This window comes from Spermophilus citellus (genome assembly GCF_964194105.1).
Source record: "Spermophilus citellus genome assembly, chromosome: 9".
Lineage (NCBI taxonomy): Eukaryota > Metazoa > Chordata > Mammalia > Rodentia > Sciuridae > Spermophilus > Spermophilus citellus.
In genome coordinates this window covers 9,897,921-9,919,572 of record NC_138191.1, presented here as the reverse complement: position 1 = coordinate 9,919,572, position 21,652 = coordinate 9,897,921, and the positions used below count along the sequence as shown (strand labels likewise).

At 38.3% G+C, this 21,652-nt stretch overlaps 2 protein-coding genes across 2 annotated transcripts in view; both read right to left on the bottom strand.

Annotated features, from left to right (window-relative positions):
- Nucleotides 1-21,652, bottom strand: part of LOC308655784 (interferon-activable protein 203-like) — a 441,182-nt gene that overhangs the window by 376,404 nt on the left and 43,126 nt on the right. The gene's annotated exons all lie outside the window — the stretch shown is intronic.
- Nucleotides 14,317-17,683, bottom strand: LOC308656863 (olfactory receptor 10R2-like; the record flags this gene model as incomplete). Its single annotated transcript, XM_081308211.1, has 2 exons — nucleotides 14,317-15,282; nucleotides 17,609-17,683. The coding sequence occupies 2 exons, from the start codon at nucleotides 17,681-17,683 to the stop codon at nucleotides 14,317-14,319; spliced, it is 1,041 nt and encodes a 346-aa protein (XP_081164337.1).

The window sequence follows — 21,652 nt, the reverse complement described above, 5'->3', positions numbered from 1 at the left end:
GAGCAGTATGTCTGTTAAACACCAGAAGACAGAAGAGGCAAGAAAAGAGTCCTTCTGAGCCATGAGAGAGAATAGGTCCCACTAGCACTGTGGTTTCTGACCTAACTCCAGAGCAGAGATGACAAATTTTTATTATTCTAAATCACCCACGTTTTAGTGTTTTGTAACATCAGCCCTAGAAAACTAACATAGAAACCAACAAACTTTGGTAATATTTAATATCAAAAAAATATTGAACAATATTGAAATACCTCAATTTTTAATTGGTTATTTATATAAATATATTACCCATTGTGGTTAATAGCATAAGCACATATTTTGAATTTATATTAGATTGTATAAATTAAAAGAATCATTGTAATCCCCAGGGCAACCACTTTGAGAATGACTGCTTATAATTAGACAAATTATTACAAACTCTCTTAAAGTTAAATGGAAATATTCAGGTCCATTGGTTCTGTAATTTCAAATCTAGGTTCCATATTGGGGACATAATTTAGGAAAAATATATAGATGAAAATATTAAATCCAGCACTTTTAATAATATGTTAAAACCATGTAAAAATCCCTAAACAGAAATATTTAGGCTAATTGTCATTTATCTATGAGAAAATTTTTATGCAGATATTAGAAGTCACATTTTTCAAAGAAAAAAAATGGCATTCAATAATTAAAATATTAAATGAAAAATAATATAAAGTTATATGGTATTAATTTAATTTTATAAGAAATTAGGAAAATGATAAATAATTGATGGGTATACAGATAGATTTGTACGTATGTATATGAAAAAAAAATCCTGAAAAAAATTTAAATCTATTTTAAAGAGTTTTTTTTCCCAAGTTTATGGTTTATTTTAAAATTACCTATACTTCCTCAAAGTTCTATAATAATAACATATTAGTTTTATAATTACTATACCACATAACATACTAACTACATAGGAAAAAAATCTTTCCTGGTGTTGCTGTTCTCTTTGAATGCACTCTTTTCATTTAAACAGCCTTAAGATTAAAGAATCAGTGGATTGTAATTCTTGATTATAATAATGTATTAAGGGATATGGAAAAGTTTGCCACGCTTATGTCTTATCAAGATTTTAACTCAATTGAGAAATAAGAAAAATAATATGCAAAAGGAATTCTAAATATTGTGTTTTACTAATTATGAGTAGGTTGAAAGAAGTGGCTGGAAGTATAAAATAAGTAAGTATAAAATATTACTGAATCCTCCAACTGTACAGACTTCTTCACTCAATCAACCAGAGTAGTCAGACATGTTCAGGTCTTTTACTATTGTTTTAATTTCCTATGACTAGTTGATTCTTAAGGAGAGGAAAAGAGAATGGAAATGTGTACGGGCCCATTTTTTAGAAGAGGCAAGAGGCCAGAGTATGGAAAATCTTGCTTTGTGCAAAGCAAAGAAATTGGAGAGAAATACTTTCTCAGTGCATAATACACAATAATATTTGCAGTGCAAAAAGAATGATTATAAAACTGTGTTGATAACCTTATTATGAATGAAGATAAAACTTGTATGACAATAATAATATAGAGATGATATAAAGGAAATATAATAAGACAAAAGTGTTTATGTACTATTGAAATTAAATTGCTATTATTCCAAATTAGATTGTATAAATTAGGGGACTAATTGTAATCCCCAGGGCAACCACTATGAGAAAAACTAAAAATATATGCAGTAAAAGAAATAATAAGAAATTAAAGTGTATACAATAAAGTAGCTATTTAATGCAGAAGGTAGTAATGTATGAATTGAAAAACAAAAAGTCATAAGACATAAAAAAACACAAAGATGGCAAACATAATATATTAAATACTACAACATGAAGGTAGAAATTAACAGAATATACTTGATGTTGTGAGCTCATCCTTATAATCCTATGGTGGTAACACCCCTTCCACAAGCAGTAAATAAGAATGATACAAACATCCAACTTTATGTTTCTGTAAAAGATGTATTTAGACACAGAGACATAAGTCAAAAGTAAAAGAAGGGAAAAAGCCAAGCTTTGCAAAATGGTAACCAAAAGAGCTGAATTTTCTTTATCAGTGTCAGACAAAATAGACTTTAAGATAAATATGGCTACTAGAGGTGAAATCAGACACCTTAAAAAGATACAGCTCATCAAGACTGAGCAATATAAACATATTCACCAAACAACAGAGCCATAAAACACGTGAGTCAAAAACTGATGAAACTGAAAAGAACAATAAATAATTCAACAATAGTCAAAGGCTTCAATATCCCACTTTCAATAATTGATAGAAAAAGCAAAATGAAAGCCAGGAAGAACACATAAAACTTAAACAAAATTACTAAATAAGTAAACAACATATATAGACTACTCTGTCCAACAAGCAGGATACACATTTTTCTTAAATGTACATTCTTAAAGATAGACTTTTTATTAGTACATAAAGTAAGCCTCAATAAATTAAAAAGAACAGAAATCATGCAAAGTATGCTCTCTGCCACACATAAAATGAAATTATTAAGTATTATGTATTATTGTGTACTATGCACAGAGTGCGGTAATTAAATATAGAAATTAACCTATATAGAACTAAATACCTAATGGATCAAAAAGGAAATAAAACAGAAAATTTAAAAATACTTGGATATGAGTGAAAATGAAAACAAAAATTCCACAATATATATCATGCGACTAATGGAGAGATTAAGGGCAAATTTATGGTGGTAAAGATACACATGTAAAAAGGAAAGAGATCTCTACTTACTCTTTTAACTTATGACATTACAAAAGAAGAACAAATTAAGCCCAAAGGAAGCAAAAGGAAGATAATAATAAATATCAGAGAGGAGACAAATGAAATAAAGAATAAAAAGGTAGAGAATATTAGCAAACCCAAAAGTTGATTCTTTGAGAGTATCTTCAAAATGGATAGATCTTTAGCTAGACTAAATAAGAAAAGGAAGAAAAAAAACTCAAATTGCTAAAATCCGAAATAAAAAGGAGACATTACTCTTGATGTAGATGAATAAAAGGGGATTATAATGGAATATTATATATAATTTTTGTCAAAAACTGGATAACATAGATAAAATAGACAAATTCTTAAAAAAGACAAACTGAAACTGACTCAATAAGGAATCTAAAATATAAATAGACATACAACCAGAAAACTATACACAAATAAAAACTCATGCATAGATGACCTCATGGGTAAATTTTACCAAGCATTTGAAGAAGAATAAGCATCAAACTTTCACAAATTTTCAAAGAGCCCTAAAACATATAAGAGAAGGGAGTATATGTCCAACTCATTCCATGAGACCAAAATACTCTACACTTCCATGGTGCTGTGTAAATCACTTTTAATTCTAGTACCAAAGTCAAAAGACAGAAGCACTGTAAATAACTACAGCAAGAGTACATTGTTAATGGGAACACAATAGATGTAGGTGTGACTGATTGCATAAAATGTGTAAAAGAAGTAATAATACGTAGTTTTTGTATGTGTTTAAATTTAAGTCATCATTAAATTAGAATGTTGTAACTAAGAGATAGTTTATGTAGAAACCATGGTAATGACTGGCAAATAAAAAAAACCACTAGTATAATAACAAAAGACGAAGAAAAAGAATTGAAGAATACCCCCAACAAAGCACAAATCACAAAGTCAACAAATCACAAAGGAAAACTCAAGAATGAGGAAAAAATTAAAAAGAACAAAGTAACTGTGGAATTATAACTAAACAATTAAAAAGGCATTAGTAAATCTTCACCTATCTCTATTAAAATATAAGTGGATTAAATTCTTCAATCAAAAGGCACTGGGTAGATGCATGGTTAATTAAAAAAGAAATCTAATGGTTTGCTGACTATAAGAGACTTAATTTAGCCTGAAGGACATACACACACTGAAACTGAAGAGATAGAGTAGATAGTCAATGCAAATACAGCAAAAAGCAGTAGAGCTAGCTATACTTGAAAACATACGATTTTATTAAAAAACTGTCACAAGCGACCAAAAAGGTCATTATATAATAATAAAGCTCTCAAATCATCTTGTACACATAATAATGATAACTAACTAAATATATATATTATATATATATTTTATTTTATTTTTTTAATTGTTGGTTGTTCAAAACATTACATAGTTCTTGATATATCATATTTCACACTTTGATTCAATTGGGTTATGAACTCCCATTTTTACCCCATATACAGATTGCAGAATCACATCAGTTACACTTCCATTGATTTACATATTGACATACTCATGTCTGTTGTATTCTGCTGCCTTTCCTATCCTCTACTATCCCCCCTCCCCTCCCCTCCCCTCTTCTCTCTCTACCCCCTCTACTGTAATTCATTCCTCCCCCTTGTAATATTTTTCCCTTTCCCCTCACTTCCTCTTGTACGTAATTTTGTATCACCCTGAGGGTCTCCTTCCATTTCCATGCAATTTCCCTTCTCTCTCGCTTTCCCTCCCACGTCTCATCCTTGTTTAATGTTGGTCTTCTTCTCGTGCTCTTCTTCCCTAGTCTGTTCTTAGTTACTCCCCTTATATCAAAGAAGACATTTGGCATTTGTTTTTTAGGGCTTGGCTAGCTACACTTAGCATAATTTGCTCTAATGCCATCCATTTCCCTCCAAATTCTATGATTTTGTCATTTGTTAATGCAGAGTAATACTCCATTGTGTATAAATGCCACATTTTTTTTATCCATTCGTCTATTGAAGGGCATCTAGGTTAGTTCCACAGTCTTGCTATTGTGAATTGTGCTGCTATGAACATCGATGTAGCAGTGTCCCTGTAGCATGCTCTTTTTAGGTCTTTAGGGAATAGACCGAGAAGGGGAATAGCTGGGTCAAATGGTGGTTCCATTCCCACTTTTCCAAGAAATCTCCATACTGCTTTCCAAATTGGCTGCACCAATTTGCAGTCTCACTAGCAATGTACAAGTGTACCCTTTTCCCCACATCCTCGCCAGCACTTGTTGTTGTTTGACTTCAGAATGGCTGCCAATCTTACTGGAGTGAGATGGTATCTTAGGGTGGTTTTGATTTGCATTTCTCTGACTGCTAGAGATGGTGAGCATTTTTCCATGTACTTGTTGATTGATTGTATGTCCTCTTCTGAGAAGTGTCTGTTCAGGTCCTTGGCCCATTTGTTGATTGGGTTATTTGTTATCTTATTGTCTAATTTTTTGAGTTCTTTATATACTCTGGATATTAGGGCTCTATCTGAGGTGTGAGGAGTAAAGATTTGTTCCCATGATGTAGGCTCCCTATTTACCTCTCTTATTGTTTCTTTTGCTTAGAATAAACTTTTTAGTTTGAGTAAGTCCCATTTGTTGATTTTAGATGTTAACTCTTGTGCTATGGGTGTCCTATTGAGGAATTTGGAGCCTGACCCCACAGTATGTAGGTCGTAGCCAACTTTTTCTTCTATCAGATGCCGTGTCTCTGATTTGATATCAAGCTCCTTGATCCATTTTGAGTTAACTTTTGTGCATGGCAAGAGAAAGGGATTCAGTTTCATTTTGTTGCATATGGATTTCCAGTTTTCCCAGCACCATTTGTTGAAGATGCTATCCTTCCTCCATTGCATTCTTTTAGCCCCTTTATCAAATATAAGAAAGTTGTAGTTTTGTGGGTTGGTTTCTGTGTCCTCTATTCTGTACCATTGGTCCACCCGCCTGTTTTGGTACCAATACCAGGCTGTTTTTGTTACTATTGCTCTGTAGTATAGTTTGAAATCTGGTATTGCTATACCACCTGATTCACACTTCCTGCTTAGCATTGTTTTTGCTATTCTGGGTCTTTTATTTTTCCATATGAATTTCATGATTGCTTTCTCTATTTCTACAAGAAATGCCGTTGGGATTTTGATTGGCATTGCATTAAACCTATAGAGAACTTTTGGTAATATCGCCATTTTGATGATGTTAGTTCTGCCTATCCATGAACAGGGTATATTTTTCCATCTTCTAAGATCTTCTTCAATTTCTCTCTTTAGGGTTCTGTAGTTTTCATTGTATAAGTCTTTCACCTCTTTTTTTAGGTTGATTCCCAAGTACTTTATTATTTTGGGGGATATTGTGAATGGAGTGGTTGTCCTCATTTCCATTTCAGAGGATTTGTCGCTGATATACAGGAATGCCTTTGATTTATGCGTATTAATTTTATATCCTGCCACTTTGCTGAATTCATTTATTAGCTCTAATAGTTTCTTTGTAGACCCTTTTGGGTCTGCTAGGTATAGAATCATGTCATCTGCAAATAGTGATAATTTAAGTTCTTCTTTTCCTATTTTTGTGCCTTTAAGTTCTTTCCTGTCTAATTGCTCTGGCCAGTGTTTCCAGAACTATGTTGAACAGAGGTGGTGAGAGAGGGCATCCCTGTCTTGTTCCAGATTTTAGAGGGAATGCCTTCAAGTTAGATTGCTTTTACAATATTGAGGTATGTTCCTGTTATCCCTAGTTTTTCAAGAGTTTTGAACATAAAGGGATGCTGTACTTTGTCGAATGCTTTTTCTGCATCTATCGAGATGATCATGTGGTTCTTATTTTTAAGTCTATTGATGTGGTGAATAACATTTATTGATTTCTGTATATTGAACCAGCCTTGCATCCCAGGGATGAATCCTACTTGATCATGGTGCACAATTTTTTCGATATGTTTTTGTATTTGATTTGCCAGAATTTTATTGAGGATTTTTGCATCTAGGTTCATTAGAGATATTGGTCTGTAGTTTTCTTTCTTTGAAGTGTCTTTGTCTGGTTTAGGAATCAGGGTGATGTTGGCCTCGTAGAATGAATTTGGAAGTTCTCCCTCTTTTTCTATTTCCTGAAATAGCTTGAAAAGTATTGGTATTAGTTCCTCTTTAAAGGTTTTGTAAAACTCTGCTGTATACCCATCCGGTCCTGGGCTTTTCTTAGATGGTAATCTTTTGATGGTTTCTTCTATTTCCTCAATTGATATTGGTCTGTTTAGGTTGTGTATATCCTCCTGACTCAATCTGGGCAGATTATATGACTTAAGAAATTTATCTTTGCCTTCACTATCTTCTATTTTATTGGAGTATAAGGATTCAAAATAATTTCTGATTATCTTCTGTATTTCTGAAGTGTCTGTTGTGATATTGCCTTTTTCATCCCGTATGCTAGTAGTTTGAGTTCTCTCTCTTCTTCTCTTCATTAGCATGGCTAAGGGTCTGTCGATTTTATTTATTTTTTCAAAGAACCAACTTTTAATTTTGTCAATTTTTTCAATTGTTTCTTTTGTTTCAATTTCATTAATTTCAGCTCTGATTTTAATTATTTCTTGCCTTCTACTTCTTTTGCTGTTGTTTTTCTCTTCTTTTTCTAGGATTTTGAGATGAAGTATGAGATAATTTATTTGTTGGTTTTTTCTTTTTTTGAGGAATGAACTCCAAGCAATGAATTTTCCTCTTAGAACTGCTTTCATTGTGTCCCATAGATTCCGATATGTTGTGTCTGTGTTTTCATTTAACTCTAAGAAGTTTTTAATTTCCTCCTTGATGTCTTCTAAAACCCATTGATTATTCAGTAACCTATTGTTCATTCTCCAAGTGATGCATGATTTTTCCTTCCTTCTTTTATCGTTGATTTTCAGTTTCATTCCATTATGATCAGATAAGATGCATGGTATTATCTCTACTCCTTTATATCGTCTAAGAGTTGCCCTGTGACATAATATATGATTTATTTTTGAGAAGGATCCATGTGCTGTTGAGAAAAAAGTGTAACTGCTTGATGTTGGGTGGTATAATCTATATATGTCAATTAAGTCTAGGTTGTTAATTGTGTTATTGAGTTCTATAGTTTCCTTATTCAACTTTTGTTTGGAAGATCTGTCCAGTGGTGAGAGAGGTGTGTTGAAGTCTCCCATGATTATTGTATGGTGGTCTATTAGACTCTTGAACTTGAGAAGAGTTTGCTTGATGAACATAGCTGCACCATTGTTTGGGGCATATATATTTATGATTGTTATGTCTTGTTGGTGTATGGTTCCCTTGAGCAGTATGTAGTGTCCCTCTTTATCCCTTTTGATTAACTTTGGCTTGAAATCTATTTTATTTGATATGAGTATGGACACTCCTGCTTGTTTCCGCAGTCCATATGAGTGATATGATTTTTCCCAACCTTTCACCTTCAGTCTATGTATATCTTTTCCTATCAAATGCATCTCCTGTAGGCAGCATATTGTTGGGTCTTGTTTTGTGATCTATTCAACTAGCCTGTGTCTCTTAATAGTGAGTTTAAGCCATTAACATTTAGGGTTATTATTGAGATATGGTTTGTTCTTCCAGCCATATTTGTTTATTAATGTTACTAAACCTGATTTGTTTTCCTCTTTGATTATTTTCCCCCCTTTACTGTCCTACCTCCCTCTGTTGGTTTTCATTGTTATTTTCCATTTCCTCTTCCTGTAATGTTTTGCCAAGGATTTTTTGAAGAGATGGTTTTCTAGCTGCAAATTCTTTTAACTTTTGTTTATCATGGAAGGTTTTAATTTCATCTTCCATCCTGAAGCTTAATTTTGCCGGATACACAATTCTTGGTTGGAACCCATTTTCTTTCAGTGTTTGAAATATGTTATTCCAGGATCTTCTAGCTTTCAGAGTCTGTGTTGAAAGATCAGCTGTTATCCTGATTGGTTTACCCCTAAATGTAGCTATTAAAATTCTCTCCTTATTCTGTATGTTGGGAATCTTCATTATAATGTGTCTAGGTGTGGATCTCTTATGATTTTGCACTTTCGGCGTCCTGTAGGCTTCTAGGATTTGGGATTCTGTCTCATTCTTCAAGTCTGGGAAGTTTCCTCGTATTATTTCATTGAATAGATTGCTCATTCCTTTGGTTTGGACCTCTATACCTTCCTGTATCCCAATGACTCTTAAGTTTGGTCTCTTTATGTTATCCCCTATTTCTTGGATGTTCTGCTTATGGTTTCTTAACAGTCTTGCTGAGCTGTCTATGTTCTTTTCAAGTTGAAATACTTTGTCTTCATTGTCTGATGTTCTGTCTTCTAAGTGTTCTACTCTGCTGGTAGTATTCTCAATTGAGTTTTTAAGTTTGTTTATTGCTTCCTGCATTTCTAGGATTTCTATTTGTTTGTTTTTTATTACCTCTATCTCCCTGTGTAATTGATCTTTTGCTTCTTGGATTTGTTTATGTAATTCATTGTCAAAGTTATCTTTCATTGTCTGGTTTTGCTGTCTAATGTCTTCCTTGAGACTCCAGATCATCTGAAGCATGTATATCCTGAATTCTTTATCCAACATTCCATCTGTTGCAGCTATTACCTCTTCTAGAGTTGAGTTGACCTGCATTGCTTGTGGTCCTTTCTTTCCTTGTCTTTTCATACTGCTCGCGTTTCTTTCTGCTTGGTGAAACTGTTGTGTTTTTGAAATTTTCCCTCTATTTATTTATATTGCTCTTGTATAGTTGAAAAATCTCCCTTGCTGGGCAGGTAGTGGCTGTGATCCTCCTGCAATTGGGGTGATCTGTCTACCACGTTGGCGGGCCGCTAGGTCTGCTCTGCCGGTCGGTCGCAGGTCTGCCCACCCTGCGGGCGCGGGTGGCGGCTCTGCTCTGCCCCCACTCCAAATGTGGTGACGTGACTACCACGCCCTCTCGTCGTTGGGCCTGATCCGGATGCGGGTGGCGGCTCTGCTCGGCCCCTACTCCAATTGGTGTGACGTGTCTACCACACTGGCAGGCCTCTGGGCCTGTTCCGCCGGTGGGTCGCAGGTCCGCCTACCTTGCAGGTTCGGGGGGAGGGGGCGGCTCTGCCCCTCAGCAGGCCACTGGGCCTGATCTGCCGGTGGTCACAGTTCCACCTACCTTGCAGGCACGGGCGGAGGGGGTGGCTCTGCCCCTCAGCAGGCCGCTGGACCTGTTCTGTTGGTGGGTCGCAGGTCCGCCTACCCTGCAGGCGCATGGGGCAGCTCTGCCACTCCACAGGTTGCTGGGCCTGACCTGCCGGTGGGTAGCAAGTCCGCCTACCTTGCAGGTGCAGGGGGAGGGGGCAGCTCTGCCCCTCAGCAGGCCGCTAGACCTGTTCTGCTGGTGGGTCGCAGGTCCGCCTACCCTGCAGGCGCGTGGGGCAGCTCTGCCACTGTGCAGGTTTCTGGGCCTGACCTGCCGGTGGGTCGCAGGTCCGCCTACCTTGCAGGTGTGGGGGGAGGGGGCGGCTCTGCCCCTTTATATATTTTATATATATATAAAACTTTGAAACACCTTAACATATAAAGCAAGTAGTTTGAGAACCAAAGAGAGAAATGGAATACAGTAATGGTAGGGGACTTCGATATCCTACTTTCAACAATTGATAGATCATCCAAAGAGAAAAATCAATGAGAAAATAGTAGACTAGAATAATAATGTTTGCCAAATGAACTTAACAAACATATACAGAACATTTTATCCTGTTTGATCTCCAGGCTTAGGAAAGTAACCCTGGGATCCTGGTTGCATGGGATTGAAGCTATGTCACATGGCTCCTTTTGGGTCTGCAATGGGGTCTGTGTTTGGCAGACGTGTTTTGGGGGCCTCTAGTGGGTGTCAATTCAATGTACTCCCTCAGCTGACTTGTCCACCTCCAGGATCTCAGAACCACAGCTTGGTGCTGGAATGAGAGTCTGCCTCCGGGTCCATATGTTAAAGTCTCTTACCGGGTGGATGTATCAAATAGCTTCTTCCTGGTCTCTGGGAGGACTACTTATGGGTCATTGAATTTCCCTGCTGGTAGTACTGGCCCTGGCCCATGGCTAAAAGGGTCTAAATATAAGTCACAAGACTATAGCAATACCAAGGTCTATACCCTGCCTCAGAGGTCAGGGGTTTGACGCGTCTCCCTGTGGGTTTCTTGGCAAGAAGAACTGTTTTCAGATCATACTTGAGAGGACTGGAGCCAAATTGTAGAGCCACGTCAGGATCTGCTGTGAGACCGAGGGCTGAAGGTCTGCCTCCGGAGGTCCAAGCACACAGTCCTAGAGTGGGCAAGGTGGCTGTCAGACTGTAGCTAAGAGAGTCTGGAGCTGAGGGTCAGGATCGTTTCAGAGTCTCAAGGTGAGGCCATCTTTGCCAGGCTTTTCACCAGAAGCACTACTGTTATGTGGCTCCTCTGGAGTCCATTGTCAGACAGTCTTGGTGATAGTTTAAAAGAAACACTGGGTCACTGTCAAGTCCAGAACTTGATCTGGGGCTATTGTTGGCAAACATGCTTCTGAATTGGGTCTTTATTCCCAAAATGTCCCTTCTAGGTCTTGGTCTCCAGTGGGATTTCAGAGATTACTACTTGAGTTCCAAGACTCCTTTGAAGGTGTTTCTGTCCATCAATGTCTCTTTTTGCCCCCCACCATTTTTAACACTTTCTTCTTATCACTGATTTTCAACAATTGGATTTATATATACTTTGTTGTGATTTCAGTTTTTATTTTGCTTGAGTTATGTTGAGATTCTTGGATCTATGGGTTTATGACATCACCCTGAATTGGAAACATCTTAATCAATATTTCCTTAATTAATTAATTAATTTTTTACTTTACTCTTTCTTGTCTTCTCTCCTGGGACTTTTATTACATGGAAGTTTGACAAGTTCCTACAATCAGTCCTCTTGTTTGGTTTTCCCTTGTTTTCTTTCTGTAGGTGCTATCTTGTGGGTAATTTCTATTGCTAGGTGCTTAAGTTAATGGAACTTTTCTTCTGAAATATCTGCTGTCAGTGCTATCTAGTGTTTTTTTTTTTTCAGTTCAGACAGTAATACTTGGTGGCTACTGGGAACATGAACTCTTTCTTGTATGAGTTATAGGGGTCGGTTGATCTATTTCCTCCAGCAGTTCTTTCCCCGTGTTCTGACAGATGTGCAGATTAGTACTCTTTCAAAGACTTGAGGGTATCCTGTTGCAGATATTTAGAGTTTCCTCTGTTTATGCTAATCCCATCTCTTTAGTCTTCTATCTTGAAAACAACCCCTTTGCCTTCTCTATACACAAAAACAAACAAACAAACCCTAAATGCCCAATTTTCATCCCTTTAAAATTTTAACTTATTTTTGTTTCCCTTATGTTCAGACAGTGATGTCTATTACTGATGTTTTGTGAAATTATATTAATACCAAGGTATAACTCATAAGAATAATACCAACTCCCCGGGGAAACTCAGGATCTGAGAAATAGCACCCCGTGTATTTTCTTGTCTTCTTCATTTTACTTAGAACAGATTTTAGTTAAAGTGAAGAGGAAGTCTTAACCGATGAAACATACAACGTAAGCATTAAGAATAGTTAATAAATGGTCTAATGACTGAGGGTATTTCTACCACAATGTAGGTTGTAAGAAGAATATGGTAGGAGGCATGAGATACTTGACAGAGGAAAAAAAAATAGAATTTGTCTCTGTGACAACAAAAGGGACTTTTCTAATCACCTCAAGAGAGTTTTTCAATTCCATTTCATGGGAATGCTTCCTACCTTCCCGGAGGTTCCTCCTTCTACCACTCTGATTATCATAAAATTGCTTAGGTGCTCTTGCAGTGCAAGGAATTTGCATGGCATCACACATTAATCTGTTCTACTTTATCCACCAAGCTTACAATCTCCATAAAAATGCACTTTTGGGGTTGGAGGAGTGGGGAATGAAACCCAAGGAGCTTTATCACTGAGCTTCCTCCCTAGCCCTTTTTATCTTTTATTTTATTTTTATTTTGAGACAGGATCTTGCTAAGTTGCCCTGTCTGGCCTCAAAATTTTTATCCTCCTGCCTCAGCCTCCTAAGTTGCTGGGATTTCAGGTGTACACCACTGTGTCCAGTCCCACGAATGTGCTTTTAAAAGGGGTTACCTGCTGCTTTATGTAACTAATTGAAGAACATATTTCCCATGCCGCCCATGATGCAATGGAGCAAAAGTTCAGCATAAATTTCTTCCCAAATGGAGCTTATAGAGATTCACTTACAGGTGACTTCATTTTTTTTAACTAAGACAAAGATAAGAAACATCTGACCTTCTTACCATCACTTTCACATCAGTCAGTATTTAATCACAATGCTCTTTGCCATTGAGTATAAATAAGTATTGGAATTCATGTGGCCACTATGAGCTGTGCTTTCATGCAATAGAATACTGTTTGCTATTCGAGACTAGAAGAAGTGTCAGAAAGGAGCCATAAGAAAAACTATCAGCAAATTGGACATTATACATGGGATAAGAAAAACTCTGGATATTCTAGAACTATAGACCTCAATCAAAGGAAGAAGTTTAAGGGAACAAATGCCAAATCCAAAAATATTTGTATAAACAATAAAATTAAGCTAAACTAAGAACAATGTTTCATAATTATAAGATTGAAGATATATAACATTAAACTTCTAGTCTAAGCAACCACGTGTGGTAGATCTGATAGAGAGGTGATGAACCTTAGGTTGTATTGAGATAAAACTGATTTCGAGAACAAGGAAGGTAATCATTCCAAGTCACCTAGTGACACATTTTAAGAACACTCTTAAACAAAATGGAAAGTATCTAGTGAAGAAACCAGAAAAAAATTAGAGTTCTGTGAACTTTAATTCACCATTAAGTAAACAACAAAAACCATTACCCACCACCAAAAAACCCTTTAGCTATTTTAAACATATTATAATGGAGACACTTATTATCCATTTTCAAATATTTTAATTGTTTTTTTTGTGTCAGTGAAATATTAGCTACATCTATACATCTTTATAGACAATAGGAACAAAAGAAGGAAGGCATATAAAAGTAGAACTTTACATCATTTAGAGATATTTAATGCATCTCCCTATTTAGCAATCAACCAAGATTGCATTGCTTCAGGTGAGACTCCTACAAGAACAGAGCAGCGCGGTAGTGATACCCTTGGTCCTTTCCAAGATAGCTCAAAGTTAATGACTACTTTTCTATTATATGGATCATTTTGTGAAGGGCCCTTCTGAAATCTTTTTAAACTGTGTAGAAATAGTTGGATCTTCTATACAAACTGCCCTTCATATTTTACTTATCCTTTAATAAACAGGCTAAAATCATCCCCTAAGTGTCCTGAGAAAGCAAAATACTTATTGGTGTAAGTTTGAAAAGTGTTTTTAGTTTGGAACTGATTTTCAAGAAACCCAAGTTTAATCTGTACCCCACAAAGTCTATCAAAATAAGGCCATGGGGAGCTTGCATTATGAGGTGAGTAAAGTGCTAAATAAATGGAAGAGAGAGATCATCAGCATTGTAATTATTTCTGTATCCTCAGAAAGGATGTTTCCATAGGTGTGAGAAATATTCTCATTATAGAGCTTTAGGATAAAATCTTACTCTGCCAAGCACTTTCCGAATGGCCACCTGCACATCCTTATTCCTAAAGCTATATACCATGGGGTTTAACAATGGAGTCACAATCGTGTACGTCACTGTCACTAGCCGGTCTTTGCTAGACGAGTACTTAGCTGATGGTCGTAGATACACAAAGGAGGTACAGCCGTAGTGGACAATGACCACTGTGAGATGGGAAGCGCAGGTGGAGAAGGCTTTGCGCTTGCCCTCAGCTGATGGGATCCTCAGGATGGTGCGCACAATGAAGCCGTAGGAGATGCAGATGAAAGTCAGGGGGACCATAAGAGCTAGAACTCCCCCAATGAAGATTAATAGCTCATTGACGGAGGTGTCAGTGCAGGCAAGCCGGATAACCGGTGAGATGTCACAGAAGTAGTGGTTGATTTTGTTTGGGCCACAGAAAGGGAGTTCAAAGACTAGGAGGGAGCCCGTCAGTGAGAACAGAAAACCAGCCCCAGCACAAGCTGCTGCCAGTAGTCCACACACCTGCCAGCGCATAAGGACGGGGTACCGCAGTGGATGGCAGATGGCAACATAGCGATCATAACCCATCACCCCCAGGAGCATGCAATTAGTGACGGCAAAACCCAGGAAGAAGAACATCTGAATGGCACAGTTAGTAAATGAGATCGTCCTAAGCAGAGACAGCAGATTTATGAGCATCTTGGGCAGAATGACTAAGGTGTAGCATGTCTCGGAGACGGAGAGGACCCCCAGGAAGAAGTACATAGGGATGTGGAGACTGCGATCTTGTCGGATGACAGTAACAATGGTGATGTTCCCACTTAGGATAAGCATATAAAGGCACAAGAAAAGAGCAAAGAGGATAAGTTGGATTTTCCCAAGACTGGAGAATCCCAACAGCAGGAACTCTGTGACAGAGGAGAAATTAGCTCTGTTGGCGTGGTCCCAGAGATTAACCTGCAGAGAGCAGAAACAGAAGAAGAGATTGTGTACCTTCAGATGTGCAGTTAGTTCCACTCTAAGTTGAGTAACAATCAATAAATCAGAGAAAGTATAAGGACCTGTGCTAAAAAGAAATACTATGTTGATCACATCACTTCGTAGTATTCTTTCAAAACACTGTGATTACATCTGTCTTCAGTGACATTTCTGCATCTTTTAATGTGTGTAAGTTTAGTTGTTCTTTCTCATACAGCCAATTCAAATACTAAGGAATCAAAATAGAAATACTCTGTATAATGACCCTGGCTTTGCCATTTACTATCAGTGTAATTCTCAGATTCCTCATCTATAATATGTAAATGTTAATAGTAGCTCTCCTAGGATTTTCAAAAACATTCAATCACTTAATGGAGTATGTGCATCTTCTAAGCTCTTAATAATTGTCAGTTTCTGCTGTGTATGTTACTTAACTTTAATGAAGTGACTACTAGTTTTTCTTGTTTCTTGTTTCCTGTAAATAAATGTATATTTACCCAGAGGTTTTATTTTGTATTTTTAAACCCTATTACTTTATTTTAACCAAACAACTGGACCAACATCTAAACCCAATTCCTATTGGGGTACATTTTTAGTGATAATAATATTGGGCTGATTGCACTTTATCCTTTCCTTTAATGACACAACCCTCTTGATAGAAGGGAGTTAAGAGGACCTTGGCATAGGAAAGCTTTTTTGTCATATTTAAAATTTAAATCGTTCTGGGGAAACATGAAGTTTACATGGCTACTTAGTCAGACACAATGTGTCATTCCATTAAGAGGGACCTGACTTAAAGTTATGATGGAATTATAGCTTTAAATTCAAAAAGGAGTAAGTCCAAGCTATCAGACCTCTCCTCAATGTGAGCCATTATATCTCCTCACCTTTTCTCTGGATTTCCAACAGAACTCACAGTTGCATTTACCACACCTGACCTTGAAGGGATTCCAGCTTGTCCAATTTCACCTTGTGGAAGGGTAGACAAATTCTTTCCCCTTTGATTCAACAACAACAAAGGCTTTTTGTTTGTTTGTTTTGTTTTTGGTGCAGGGGTTTGAACCCAGGGGCACTCTACCACAGACCTATATCACCAATCCTTTATTTTTTTTATTTTGAGACTGGGTCTCACTAACTTGTTCATGTTGGCCTCCAACTCCTCGGGATCCTCCTGTCTTAGCATCTGGAGTTGTGGGGATTACAGGTGGGCACAATCATGATGGGCTTAACTAAAATCAAAATTGAATTTGATAAATCAATAAGAAGTCTTGAATCAAATGAAAGCACAGAAGTGAATTACAAGATGAAAACAATTTCACCAATGTAGCTCAACTTAGGAGACCAAATGGCACCTGATCCTATGCATTTGAGGTACAATTCTTTCACCCACTACCATTTCTGAGGGCTTTCACTTAAGTCTTTCTCACTGATAAGAGAGGGTTTGGAACAGAAATAACATTTCTGCTTTTCTATTCAAATGAATCATAGTGACCGGTAGACTAATAGGTAAAATCACGTTCCCTGAGTAAAGTCACTACTTTAATTAATTTATTCATTTTATACTGTGTTCATTTAATTAATTCTGCTCATTAAATTAATGAGTGAACATATTTAATAAGCATTTATTGTCTATAGTACACAAATCTTTTAAACTACACAGCATTTTTGGCAAGAATGATGCTAAGTCAATGTATCTTCTTCACAAACTCTTTTCTTCTTTTCCCAAAATGTGCCATTTTTTTTAATGGAGGTTTTTCTGCAGCAACATTATGTGTTTTAATCTAACAGCATCTCTCCTCTGTGATTTCACTCATCATTTTTCTTACACCTGAAAAACCTTCATTTACTTTGAATCCATTCCTAATCACCCAGCTGAAAATTGCAACCACTGGCTACTCTGGTCTCCAAAGATAAGAGTGATATAAGCTTAACTTTCTTTTAAACTTTCTTTTAACAACTTCCTATTGTATTCTAGACTGTATCATGAAGCATAGTTGTCTCTACTTTTTTATGTACCAGAATGTAAATGACTTGGCGGTAAGTTTATATCCCCAGAACAATGGAAAAACAAATTGCCACATAAAAGCTATTTGTTTAATCAATTATTAACTATTTGATGAATATTCCAATAGATATTAAGTCTTTTAGAAAGGGCATCTGTAAAAGGTATCCTTCAAGCTCATGAAAGATATGGTAGTATTTTTAATCTTAGAAGGAGATACATGAGACCAGAGATCCAGCCCGCAGCCTATTAGATCTAATGTATGAGAGCCTATTAGATCACATTGCATAGCTATAATTGTACCAGCGCATCATAATCTGTCACACAATCAATGATTTGTAAACAGCTTGATCTGGTGCTCATGAATTCCCCTACCATTGCTCCCCCCAATTACCTTTGTTCCCAATACTTTATACATAAAATGATGAATAACAATACTAACACCACTGGGTTCATCCTTGAGGAATGCAATTTATTTACCTCCTCAGCTCCCATTTCTGAGATTTATGCAGTAGATTATTGTCCACAGAACTCTAGAATAGTGAGATTCAAGGAAAGCAGAAGGTCTGTAAAGAAAGGCAGCTCCATTAGACATTCATTTGCTAATGAGATTTTTCTAATATTCCTTTGAAGGGAGTTAAAAGGACCTTGGCATAGGAAGGCTTTTTTGTCATATTTAAAATTTAAATTGTTCTGGGGAAACATGAAGTTTTCATGGCTACTTAGTCAGACACAATGTGTCATTCCATTCCTTTGTCAAAAAATACTATTTTCAAGTGATATTTAAGAATGGAAGATGAATGTCCTAAGCCCATTTTTAACAGAGCTATGGTCTTTTCTTTTTCTTTTCCAGGGAAGATTTCCTAAAGGATTCAGGGATGGTTGATATAGAGGGAGTCAGGACTGTGGTCTCTGGAAAGCTTATTTTGTGGAATTTGGTCGAATTGGTGATGCTCTATTTTATATCCCTCCTAAGCCCCACAGTGTGTGTATTTTCTATGTTTCTTTAACTGGTAAAATCCAATGAAGTCCAGTAGTATCACAATCATTTCTATTTCTAAAAGACTGTATTCCTCTCTTTTCTACCACTGACATCTCCATGCCCCAACCTGTATTCCTACCTCCTCTGCTGAGAATTCTGAGAATTATCCCCCAAGGCATCATGGAAAATTTTCTTCTTTTGACTCTTATTAGTTATGGCCTCAATATGCTATTAGATATTTGTCGCGACCCCCTTGCCCGCAAGGAAGACGCAACACCGGGAATCTTCTTACAGCTGTTTATTCAAGCTCTCGAGAGTTCTTCTAATCTCCCAGAAGCCCCTCCCAGCCCTAATAAAGTATCCAAACACCCAATGCGAAGCTGCCACGTGGAGCTTTCTCATAGGGTGTCAAAGAACCATGTGCCAACTCTCCCAAAGAAGGAGTTGTTTATCACAGACCACCACAAGGCCAGCGCCATCTTGTAATGGCGACCACAGTCCGCAGAAGCGGCTCGCCACAGTTCCCCCTTTCGTTTACTAAAAACAAAACAGGCAAGAGTAGAGGTGAATCGCCATTACTCATACGAAGCCTTCAACCAGGAACCTCATCAGACCCAAGCAGGTCAGGACGTTCCCACATGACCGTTATTGGCTGAATATGAAAACAGACACCACAAAGCTGTTAAGGCCCTGTGAGCTGGCCTCCTTGACGTGCATACAAATCAGGGCTGGATCCAAGCCCTGGGGGCCGGGGGGAATCCACTGCCAGCAGTTTTTTCCTTCTGTTTATAGCACGTCAAAGGGAATCAAGTAGCCCCTGTCTTAGGTCGTTCACTGCCCTTACATTGCTTACCCGTCTTTGGGGAGGCCCCATTCCCCTGTCTTAGGTTGCAGTGCAAGCGTGAAAGTTGCCCGTCTCTGGGCACTACAAGATCAGCTCGTTGTTGCCAAGGCGTTTAATGGTATCTACTCAGCCAGTCATGATTAGGTCTCTGAGGCTGAACTGTGGCTGTATAGAAATACAACGACAAACAAGTTGGCAACACCCTAAAAGAAAGGCACGGGTCATAGAGCGATAGAAAAGTACTAGCGTGGAAACCCATCTGTGTGCAATGGCAGTAAAGCCGGCAGAGTGCAAGGGCTTTCCAACACTAGGAGAATAACAAGGAAGGACATGTCGTTCCCAGTGCAATGTCCGTAAAACTTGGGGTGCAACGACCATGTCAAAGGTTTACTGTTTAATTTGTGCAAGCCAAACTTGAGGTGAGTTGCCAGTTTCCAAAGCTGCAAGTGCTTGTATAATCATAGCTTTATCGCGAGCATTGCGGGCCTTAAGGCGGCAGAGAAACCACAAGCAGAGAACCATACCGAAGCAACACATTGCGCCAAAAATGCCTACCCCCACCCACTCTTTAAAAAAGGAAAAGGCAGAAGATATCCAATCAGTGAATTGACCCAACGTTATGGGATCAACGTGGGTACTATTCAAGACAGCTATCTGGGTTAGTTGAGACTGGATCATGTCTTCCGCTGCCATGGACCAATTTCCGGCCAAGTATTCTCCGATGATACGGGAGGCATTCCTGGAATCATTAAATCTGACAGAGGTTATGCATAAATGTGCACGTTGATCAACACAGCCCAAAAGCACCAAATCAGCCAATTCTTCTACCTGAGCTTGGAGTAAATCTATTCTTTGGTTGGCAGCTAAGATCCCTGACAAAATATGTTGATTAATTGCATTTTGGGACTCAAGTATCATAGAAGTTTGTTGAACAACTTGATTAACGGAGGCAGCAGTCTGCACTTGATTGGCCATGGCCACTCCGGCCGCGACCGCTGCAGCAGCAGATACCGCCACGGCTGTCACTATAGCAGCTGTGATTCCAAAATCCCTGCGGACTCTAAGTAGCTCAACAATGGGGAATTTATCAGGGTCCGCAATAACTGGGATTGGAACAAAGGTTGGAATTTTCATAACCACTGCTACAGCCGAAGAACCATCCCAACATTCAGATAAGAAACAATTAACATTAAAACAATCCAGCATTTCTGACGAGGTGTCATTAGCCAAAAGGAGTAAGAACGGAGATTGAACACAAACCGCTGCAGGGGGCAATGTGGCATTATCCAACAGAGAGTTGAACGAAACAGATGTGAGTCTACTACCTCGCTCACTCTCGTAAACAGTGCCAGAAACATTAGCCAACCAACTTTTGGCTCCCAGCAATTGAGCCAGTGCAGAAATATCAGCTGAAGCCCCCTTTGTGTTGGAAATCAGCCATTGAAACCAGGACCAACCCACTCCTGTAGAGGAGTTGGCACTGTTGCTAAAGTCATAAACATACCTCTTAAGAGAGGGGGAAAGGGAGAAACCTTTAGCAACTTGACGTTTCTCCCAAGAATAATCCTGACAAGGCGTGAATGTTGGGGGGAAACCAAGATTAGGGGTACAGTAAGGAGAAGCCTTAAAATGAGTGGCATAAGGAAGTCCACTAGAATATGGGGGCATTGGAATTAGTACCTCGGAGATACTAGCCAAGGTAGTTATGGTTAAAGCAGAGCTATTTACGGAGGTTCCTGAGCCTGATTGTTCCCCTGAGACTACTTGGCCCAATACAGTACTGAGAATGCTCCCTGAGACTTGACTGGACTGCAATGGATTGTCCCAGTTAGTCAAATTCTTGGTCTTAAGACGGATACAATGAGCGTTCCCAAGGCTAAAACAAAACACTCCTGTGAGATTAACTTGAGATTGATTGTAAATGCGTTCCACGTCCCCTCTAGGAGAGGCACAGGGCGCAGACATCTCACACGAGGTAGAGAAAAGAGTGGGAAGGACACTGGAATTACCGTGAACCGGCATCGGCATTGGCCAAGCCCGTGCCACCGCCCACCATTGCATTGGTGTCGTCTGTGTCATCGGCATCAGCACCAGAGCCAGAGCACTCAGCAGAATGAAGATCCTCATCACGGGATTGCTGTGGTAATTCTTGTTGCTGAGTAGCTGGCGTCAGGACTCTTCTTGTCAGGCGTTCAGGGACCCACAATGGTTCCGTGCGATCCTGGGGAAAAACACATACGGATCCTCGTGCCCATGTCAGCACGGGGTCGGGGCCGTTCCATTGGCCCGTAAGAACATCTTTCCACTTAACATAGCCAATCACAGAGGGCTGAGGGAACACATGTCTATCGGCCGCAGAGCGACCATGAATATCCAAATTCAAAAAATTAATAGTAAAGAGAGCTAAGGACAAGCATTCTTTAGGAGTATGTCCAGCTCCTATTCCCCCTTTTTGTTTTTGTAAAGTTTCCTTTAAGGTGCGATGAGCACGCTCAACAATGCCTTGTCCTTGAGGATTGTA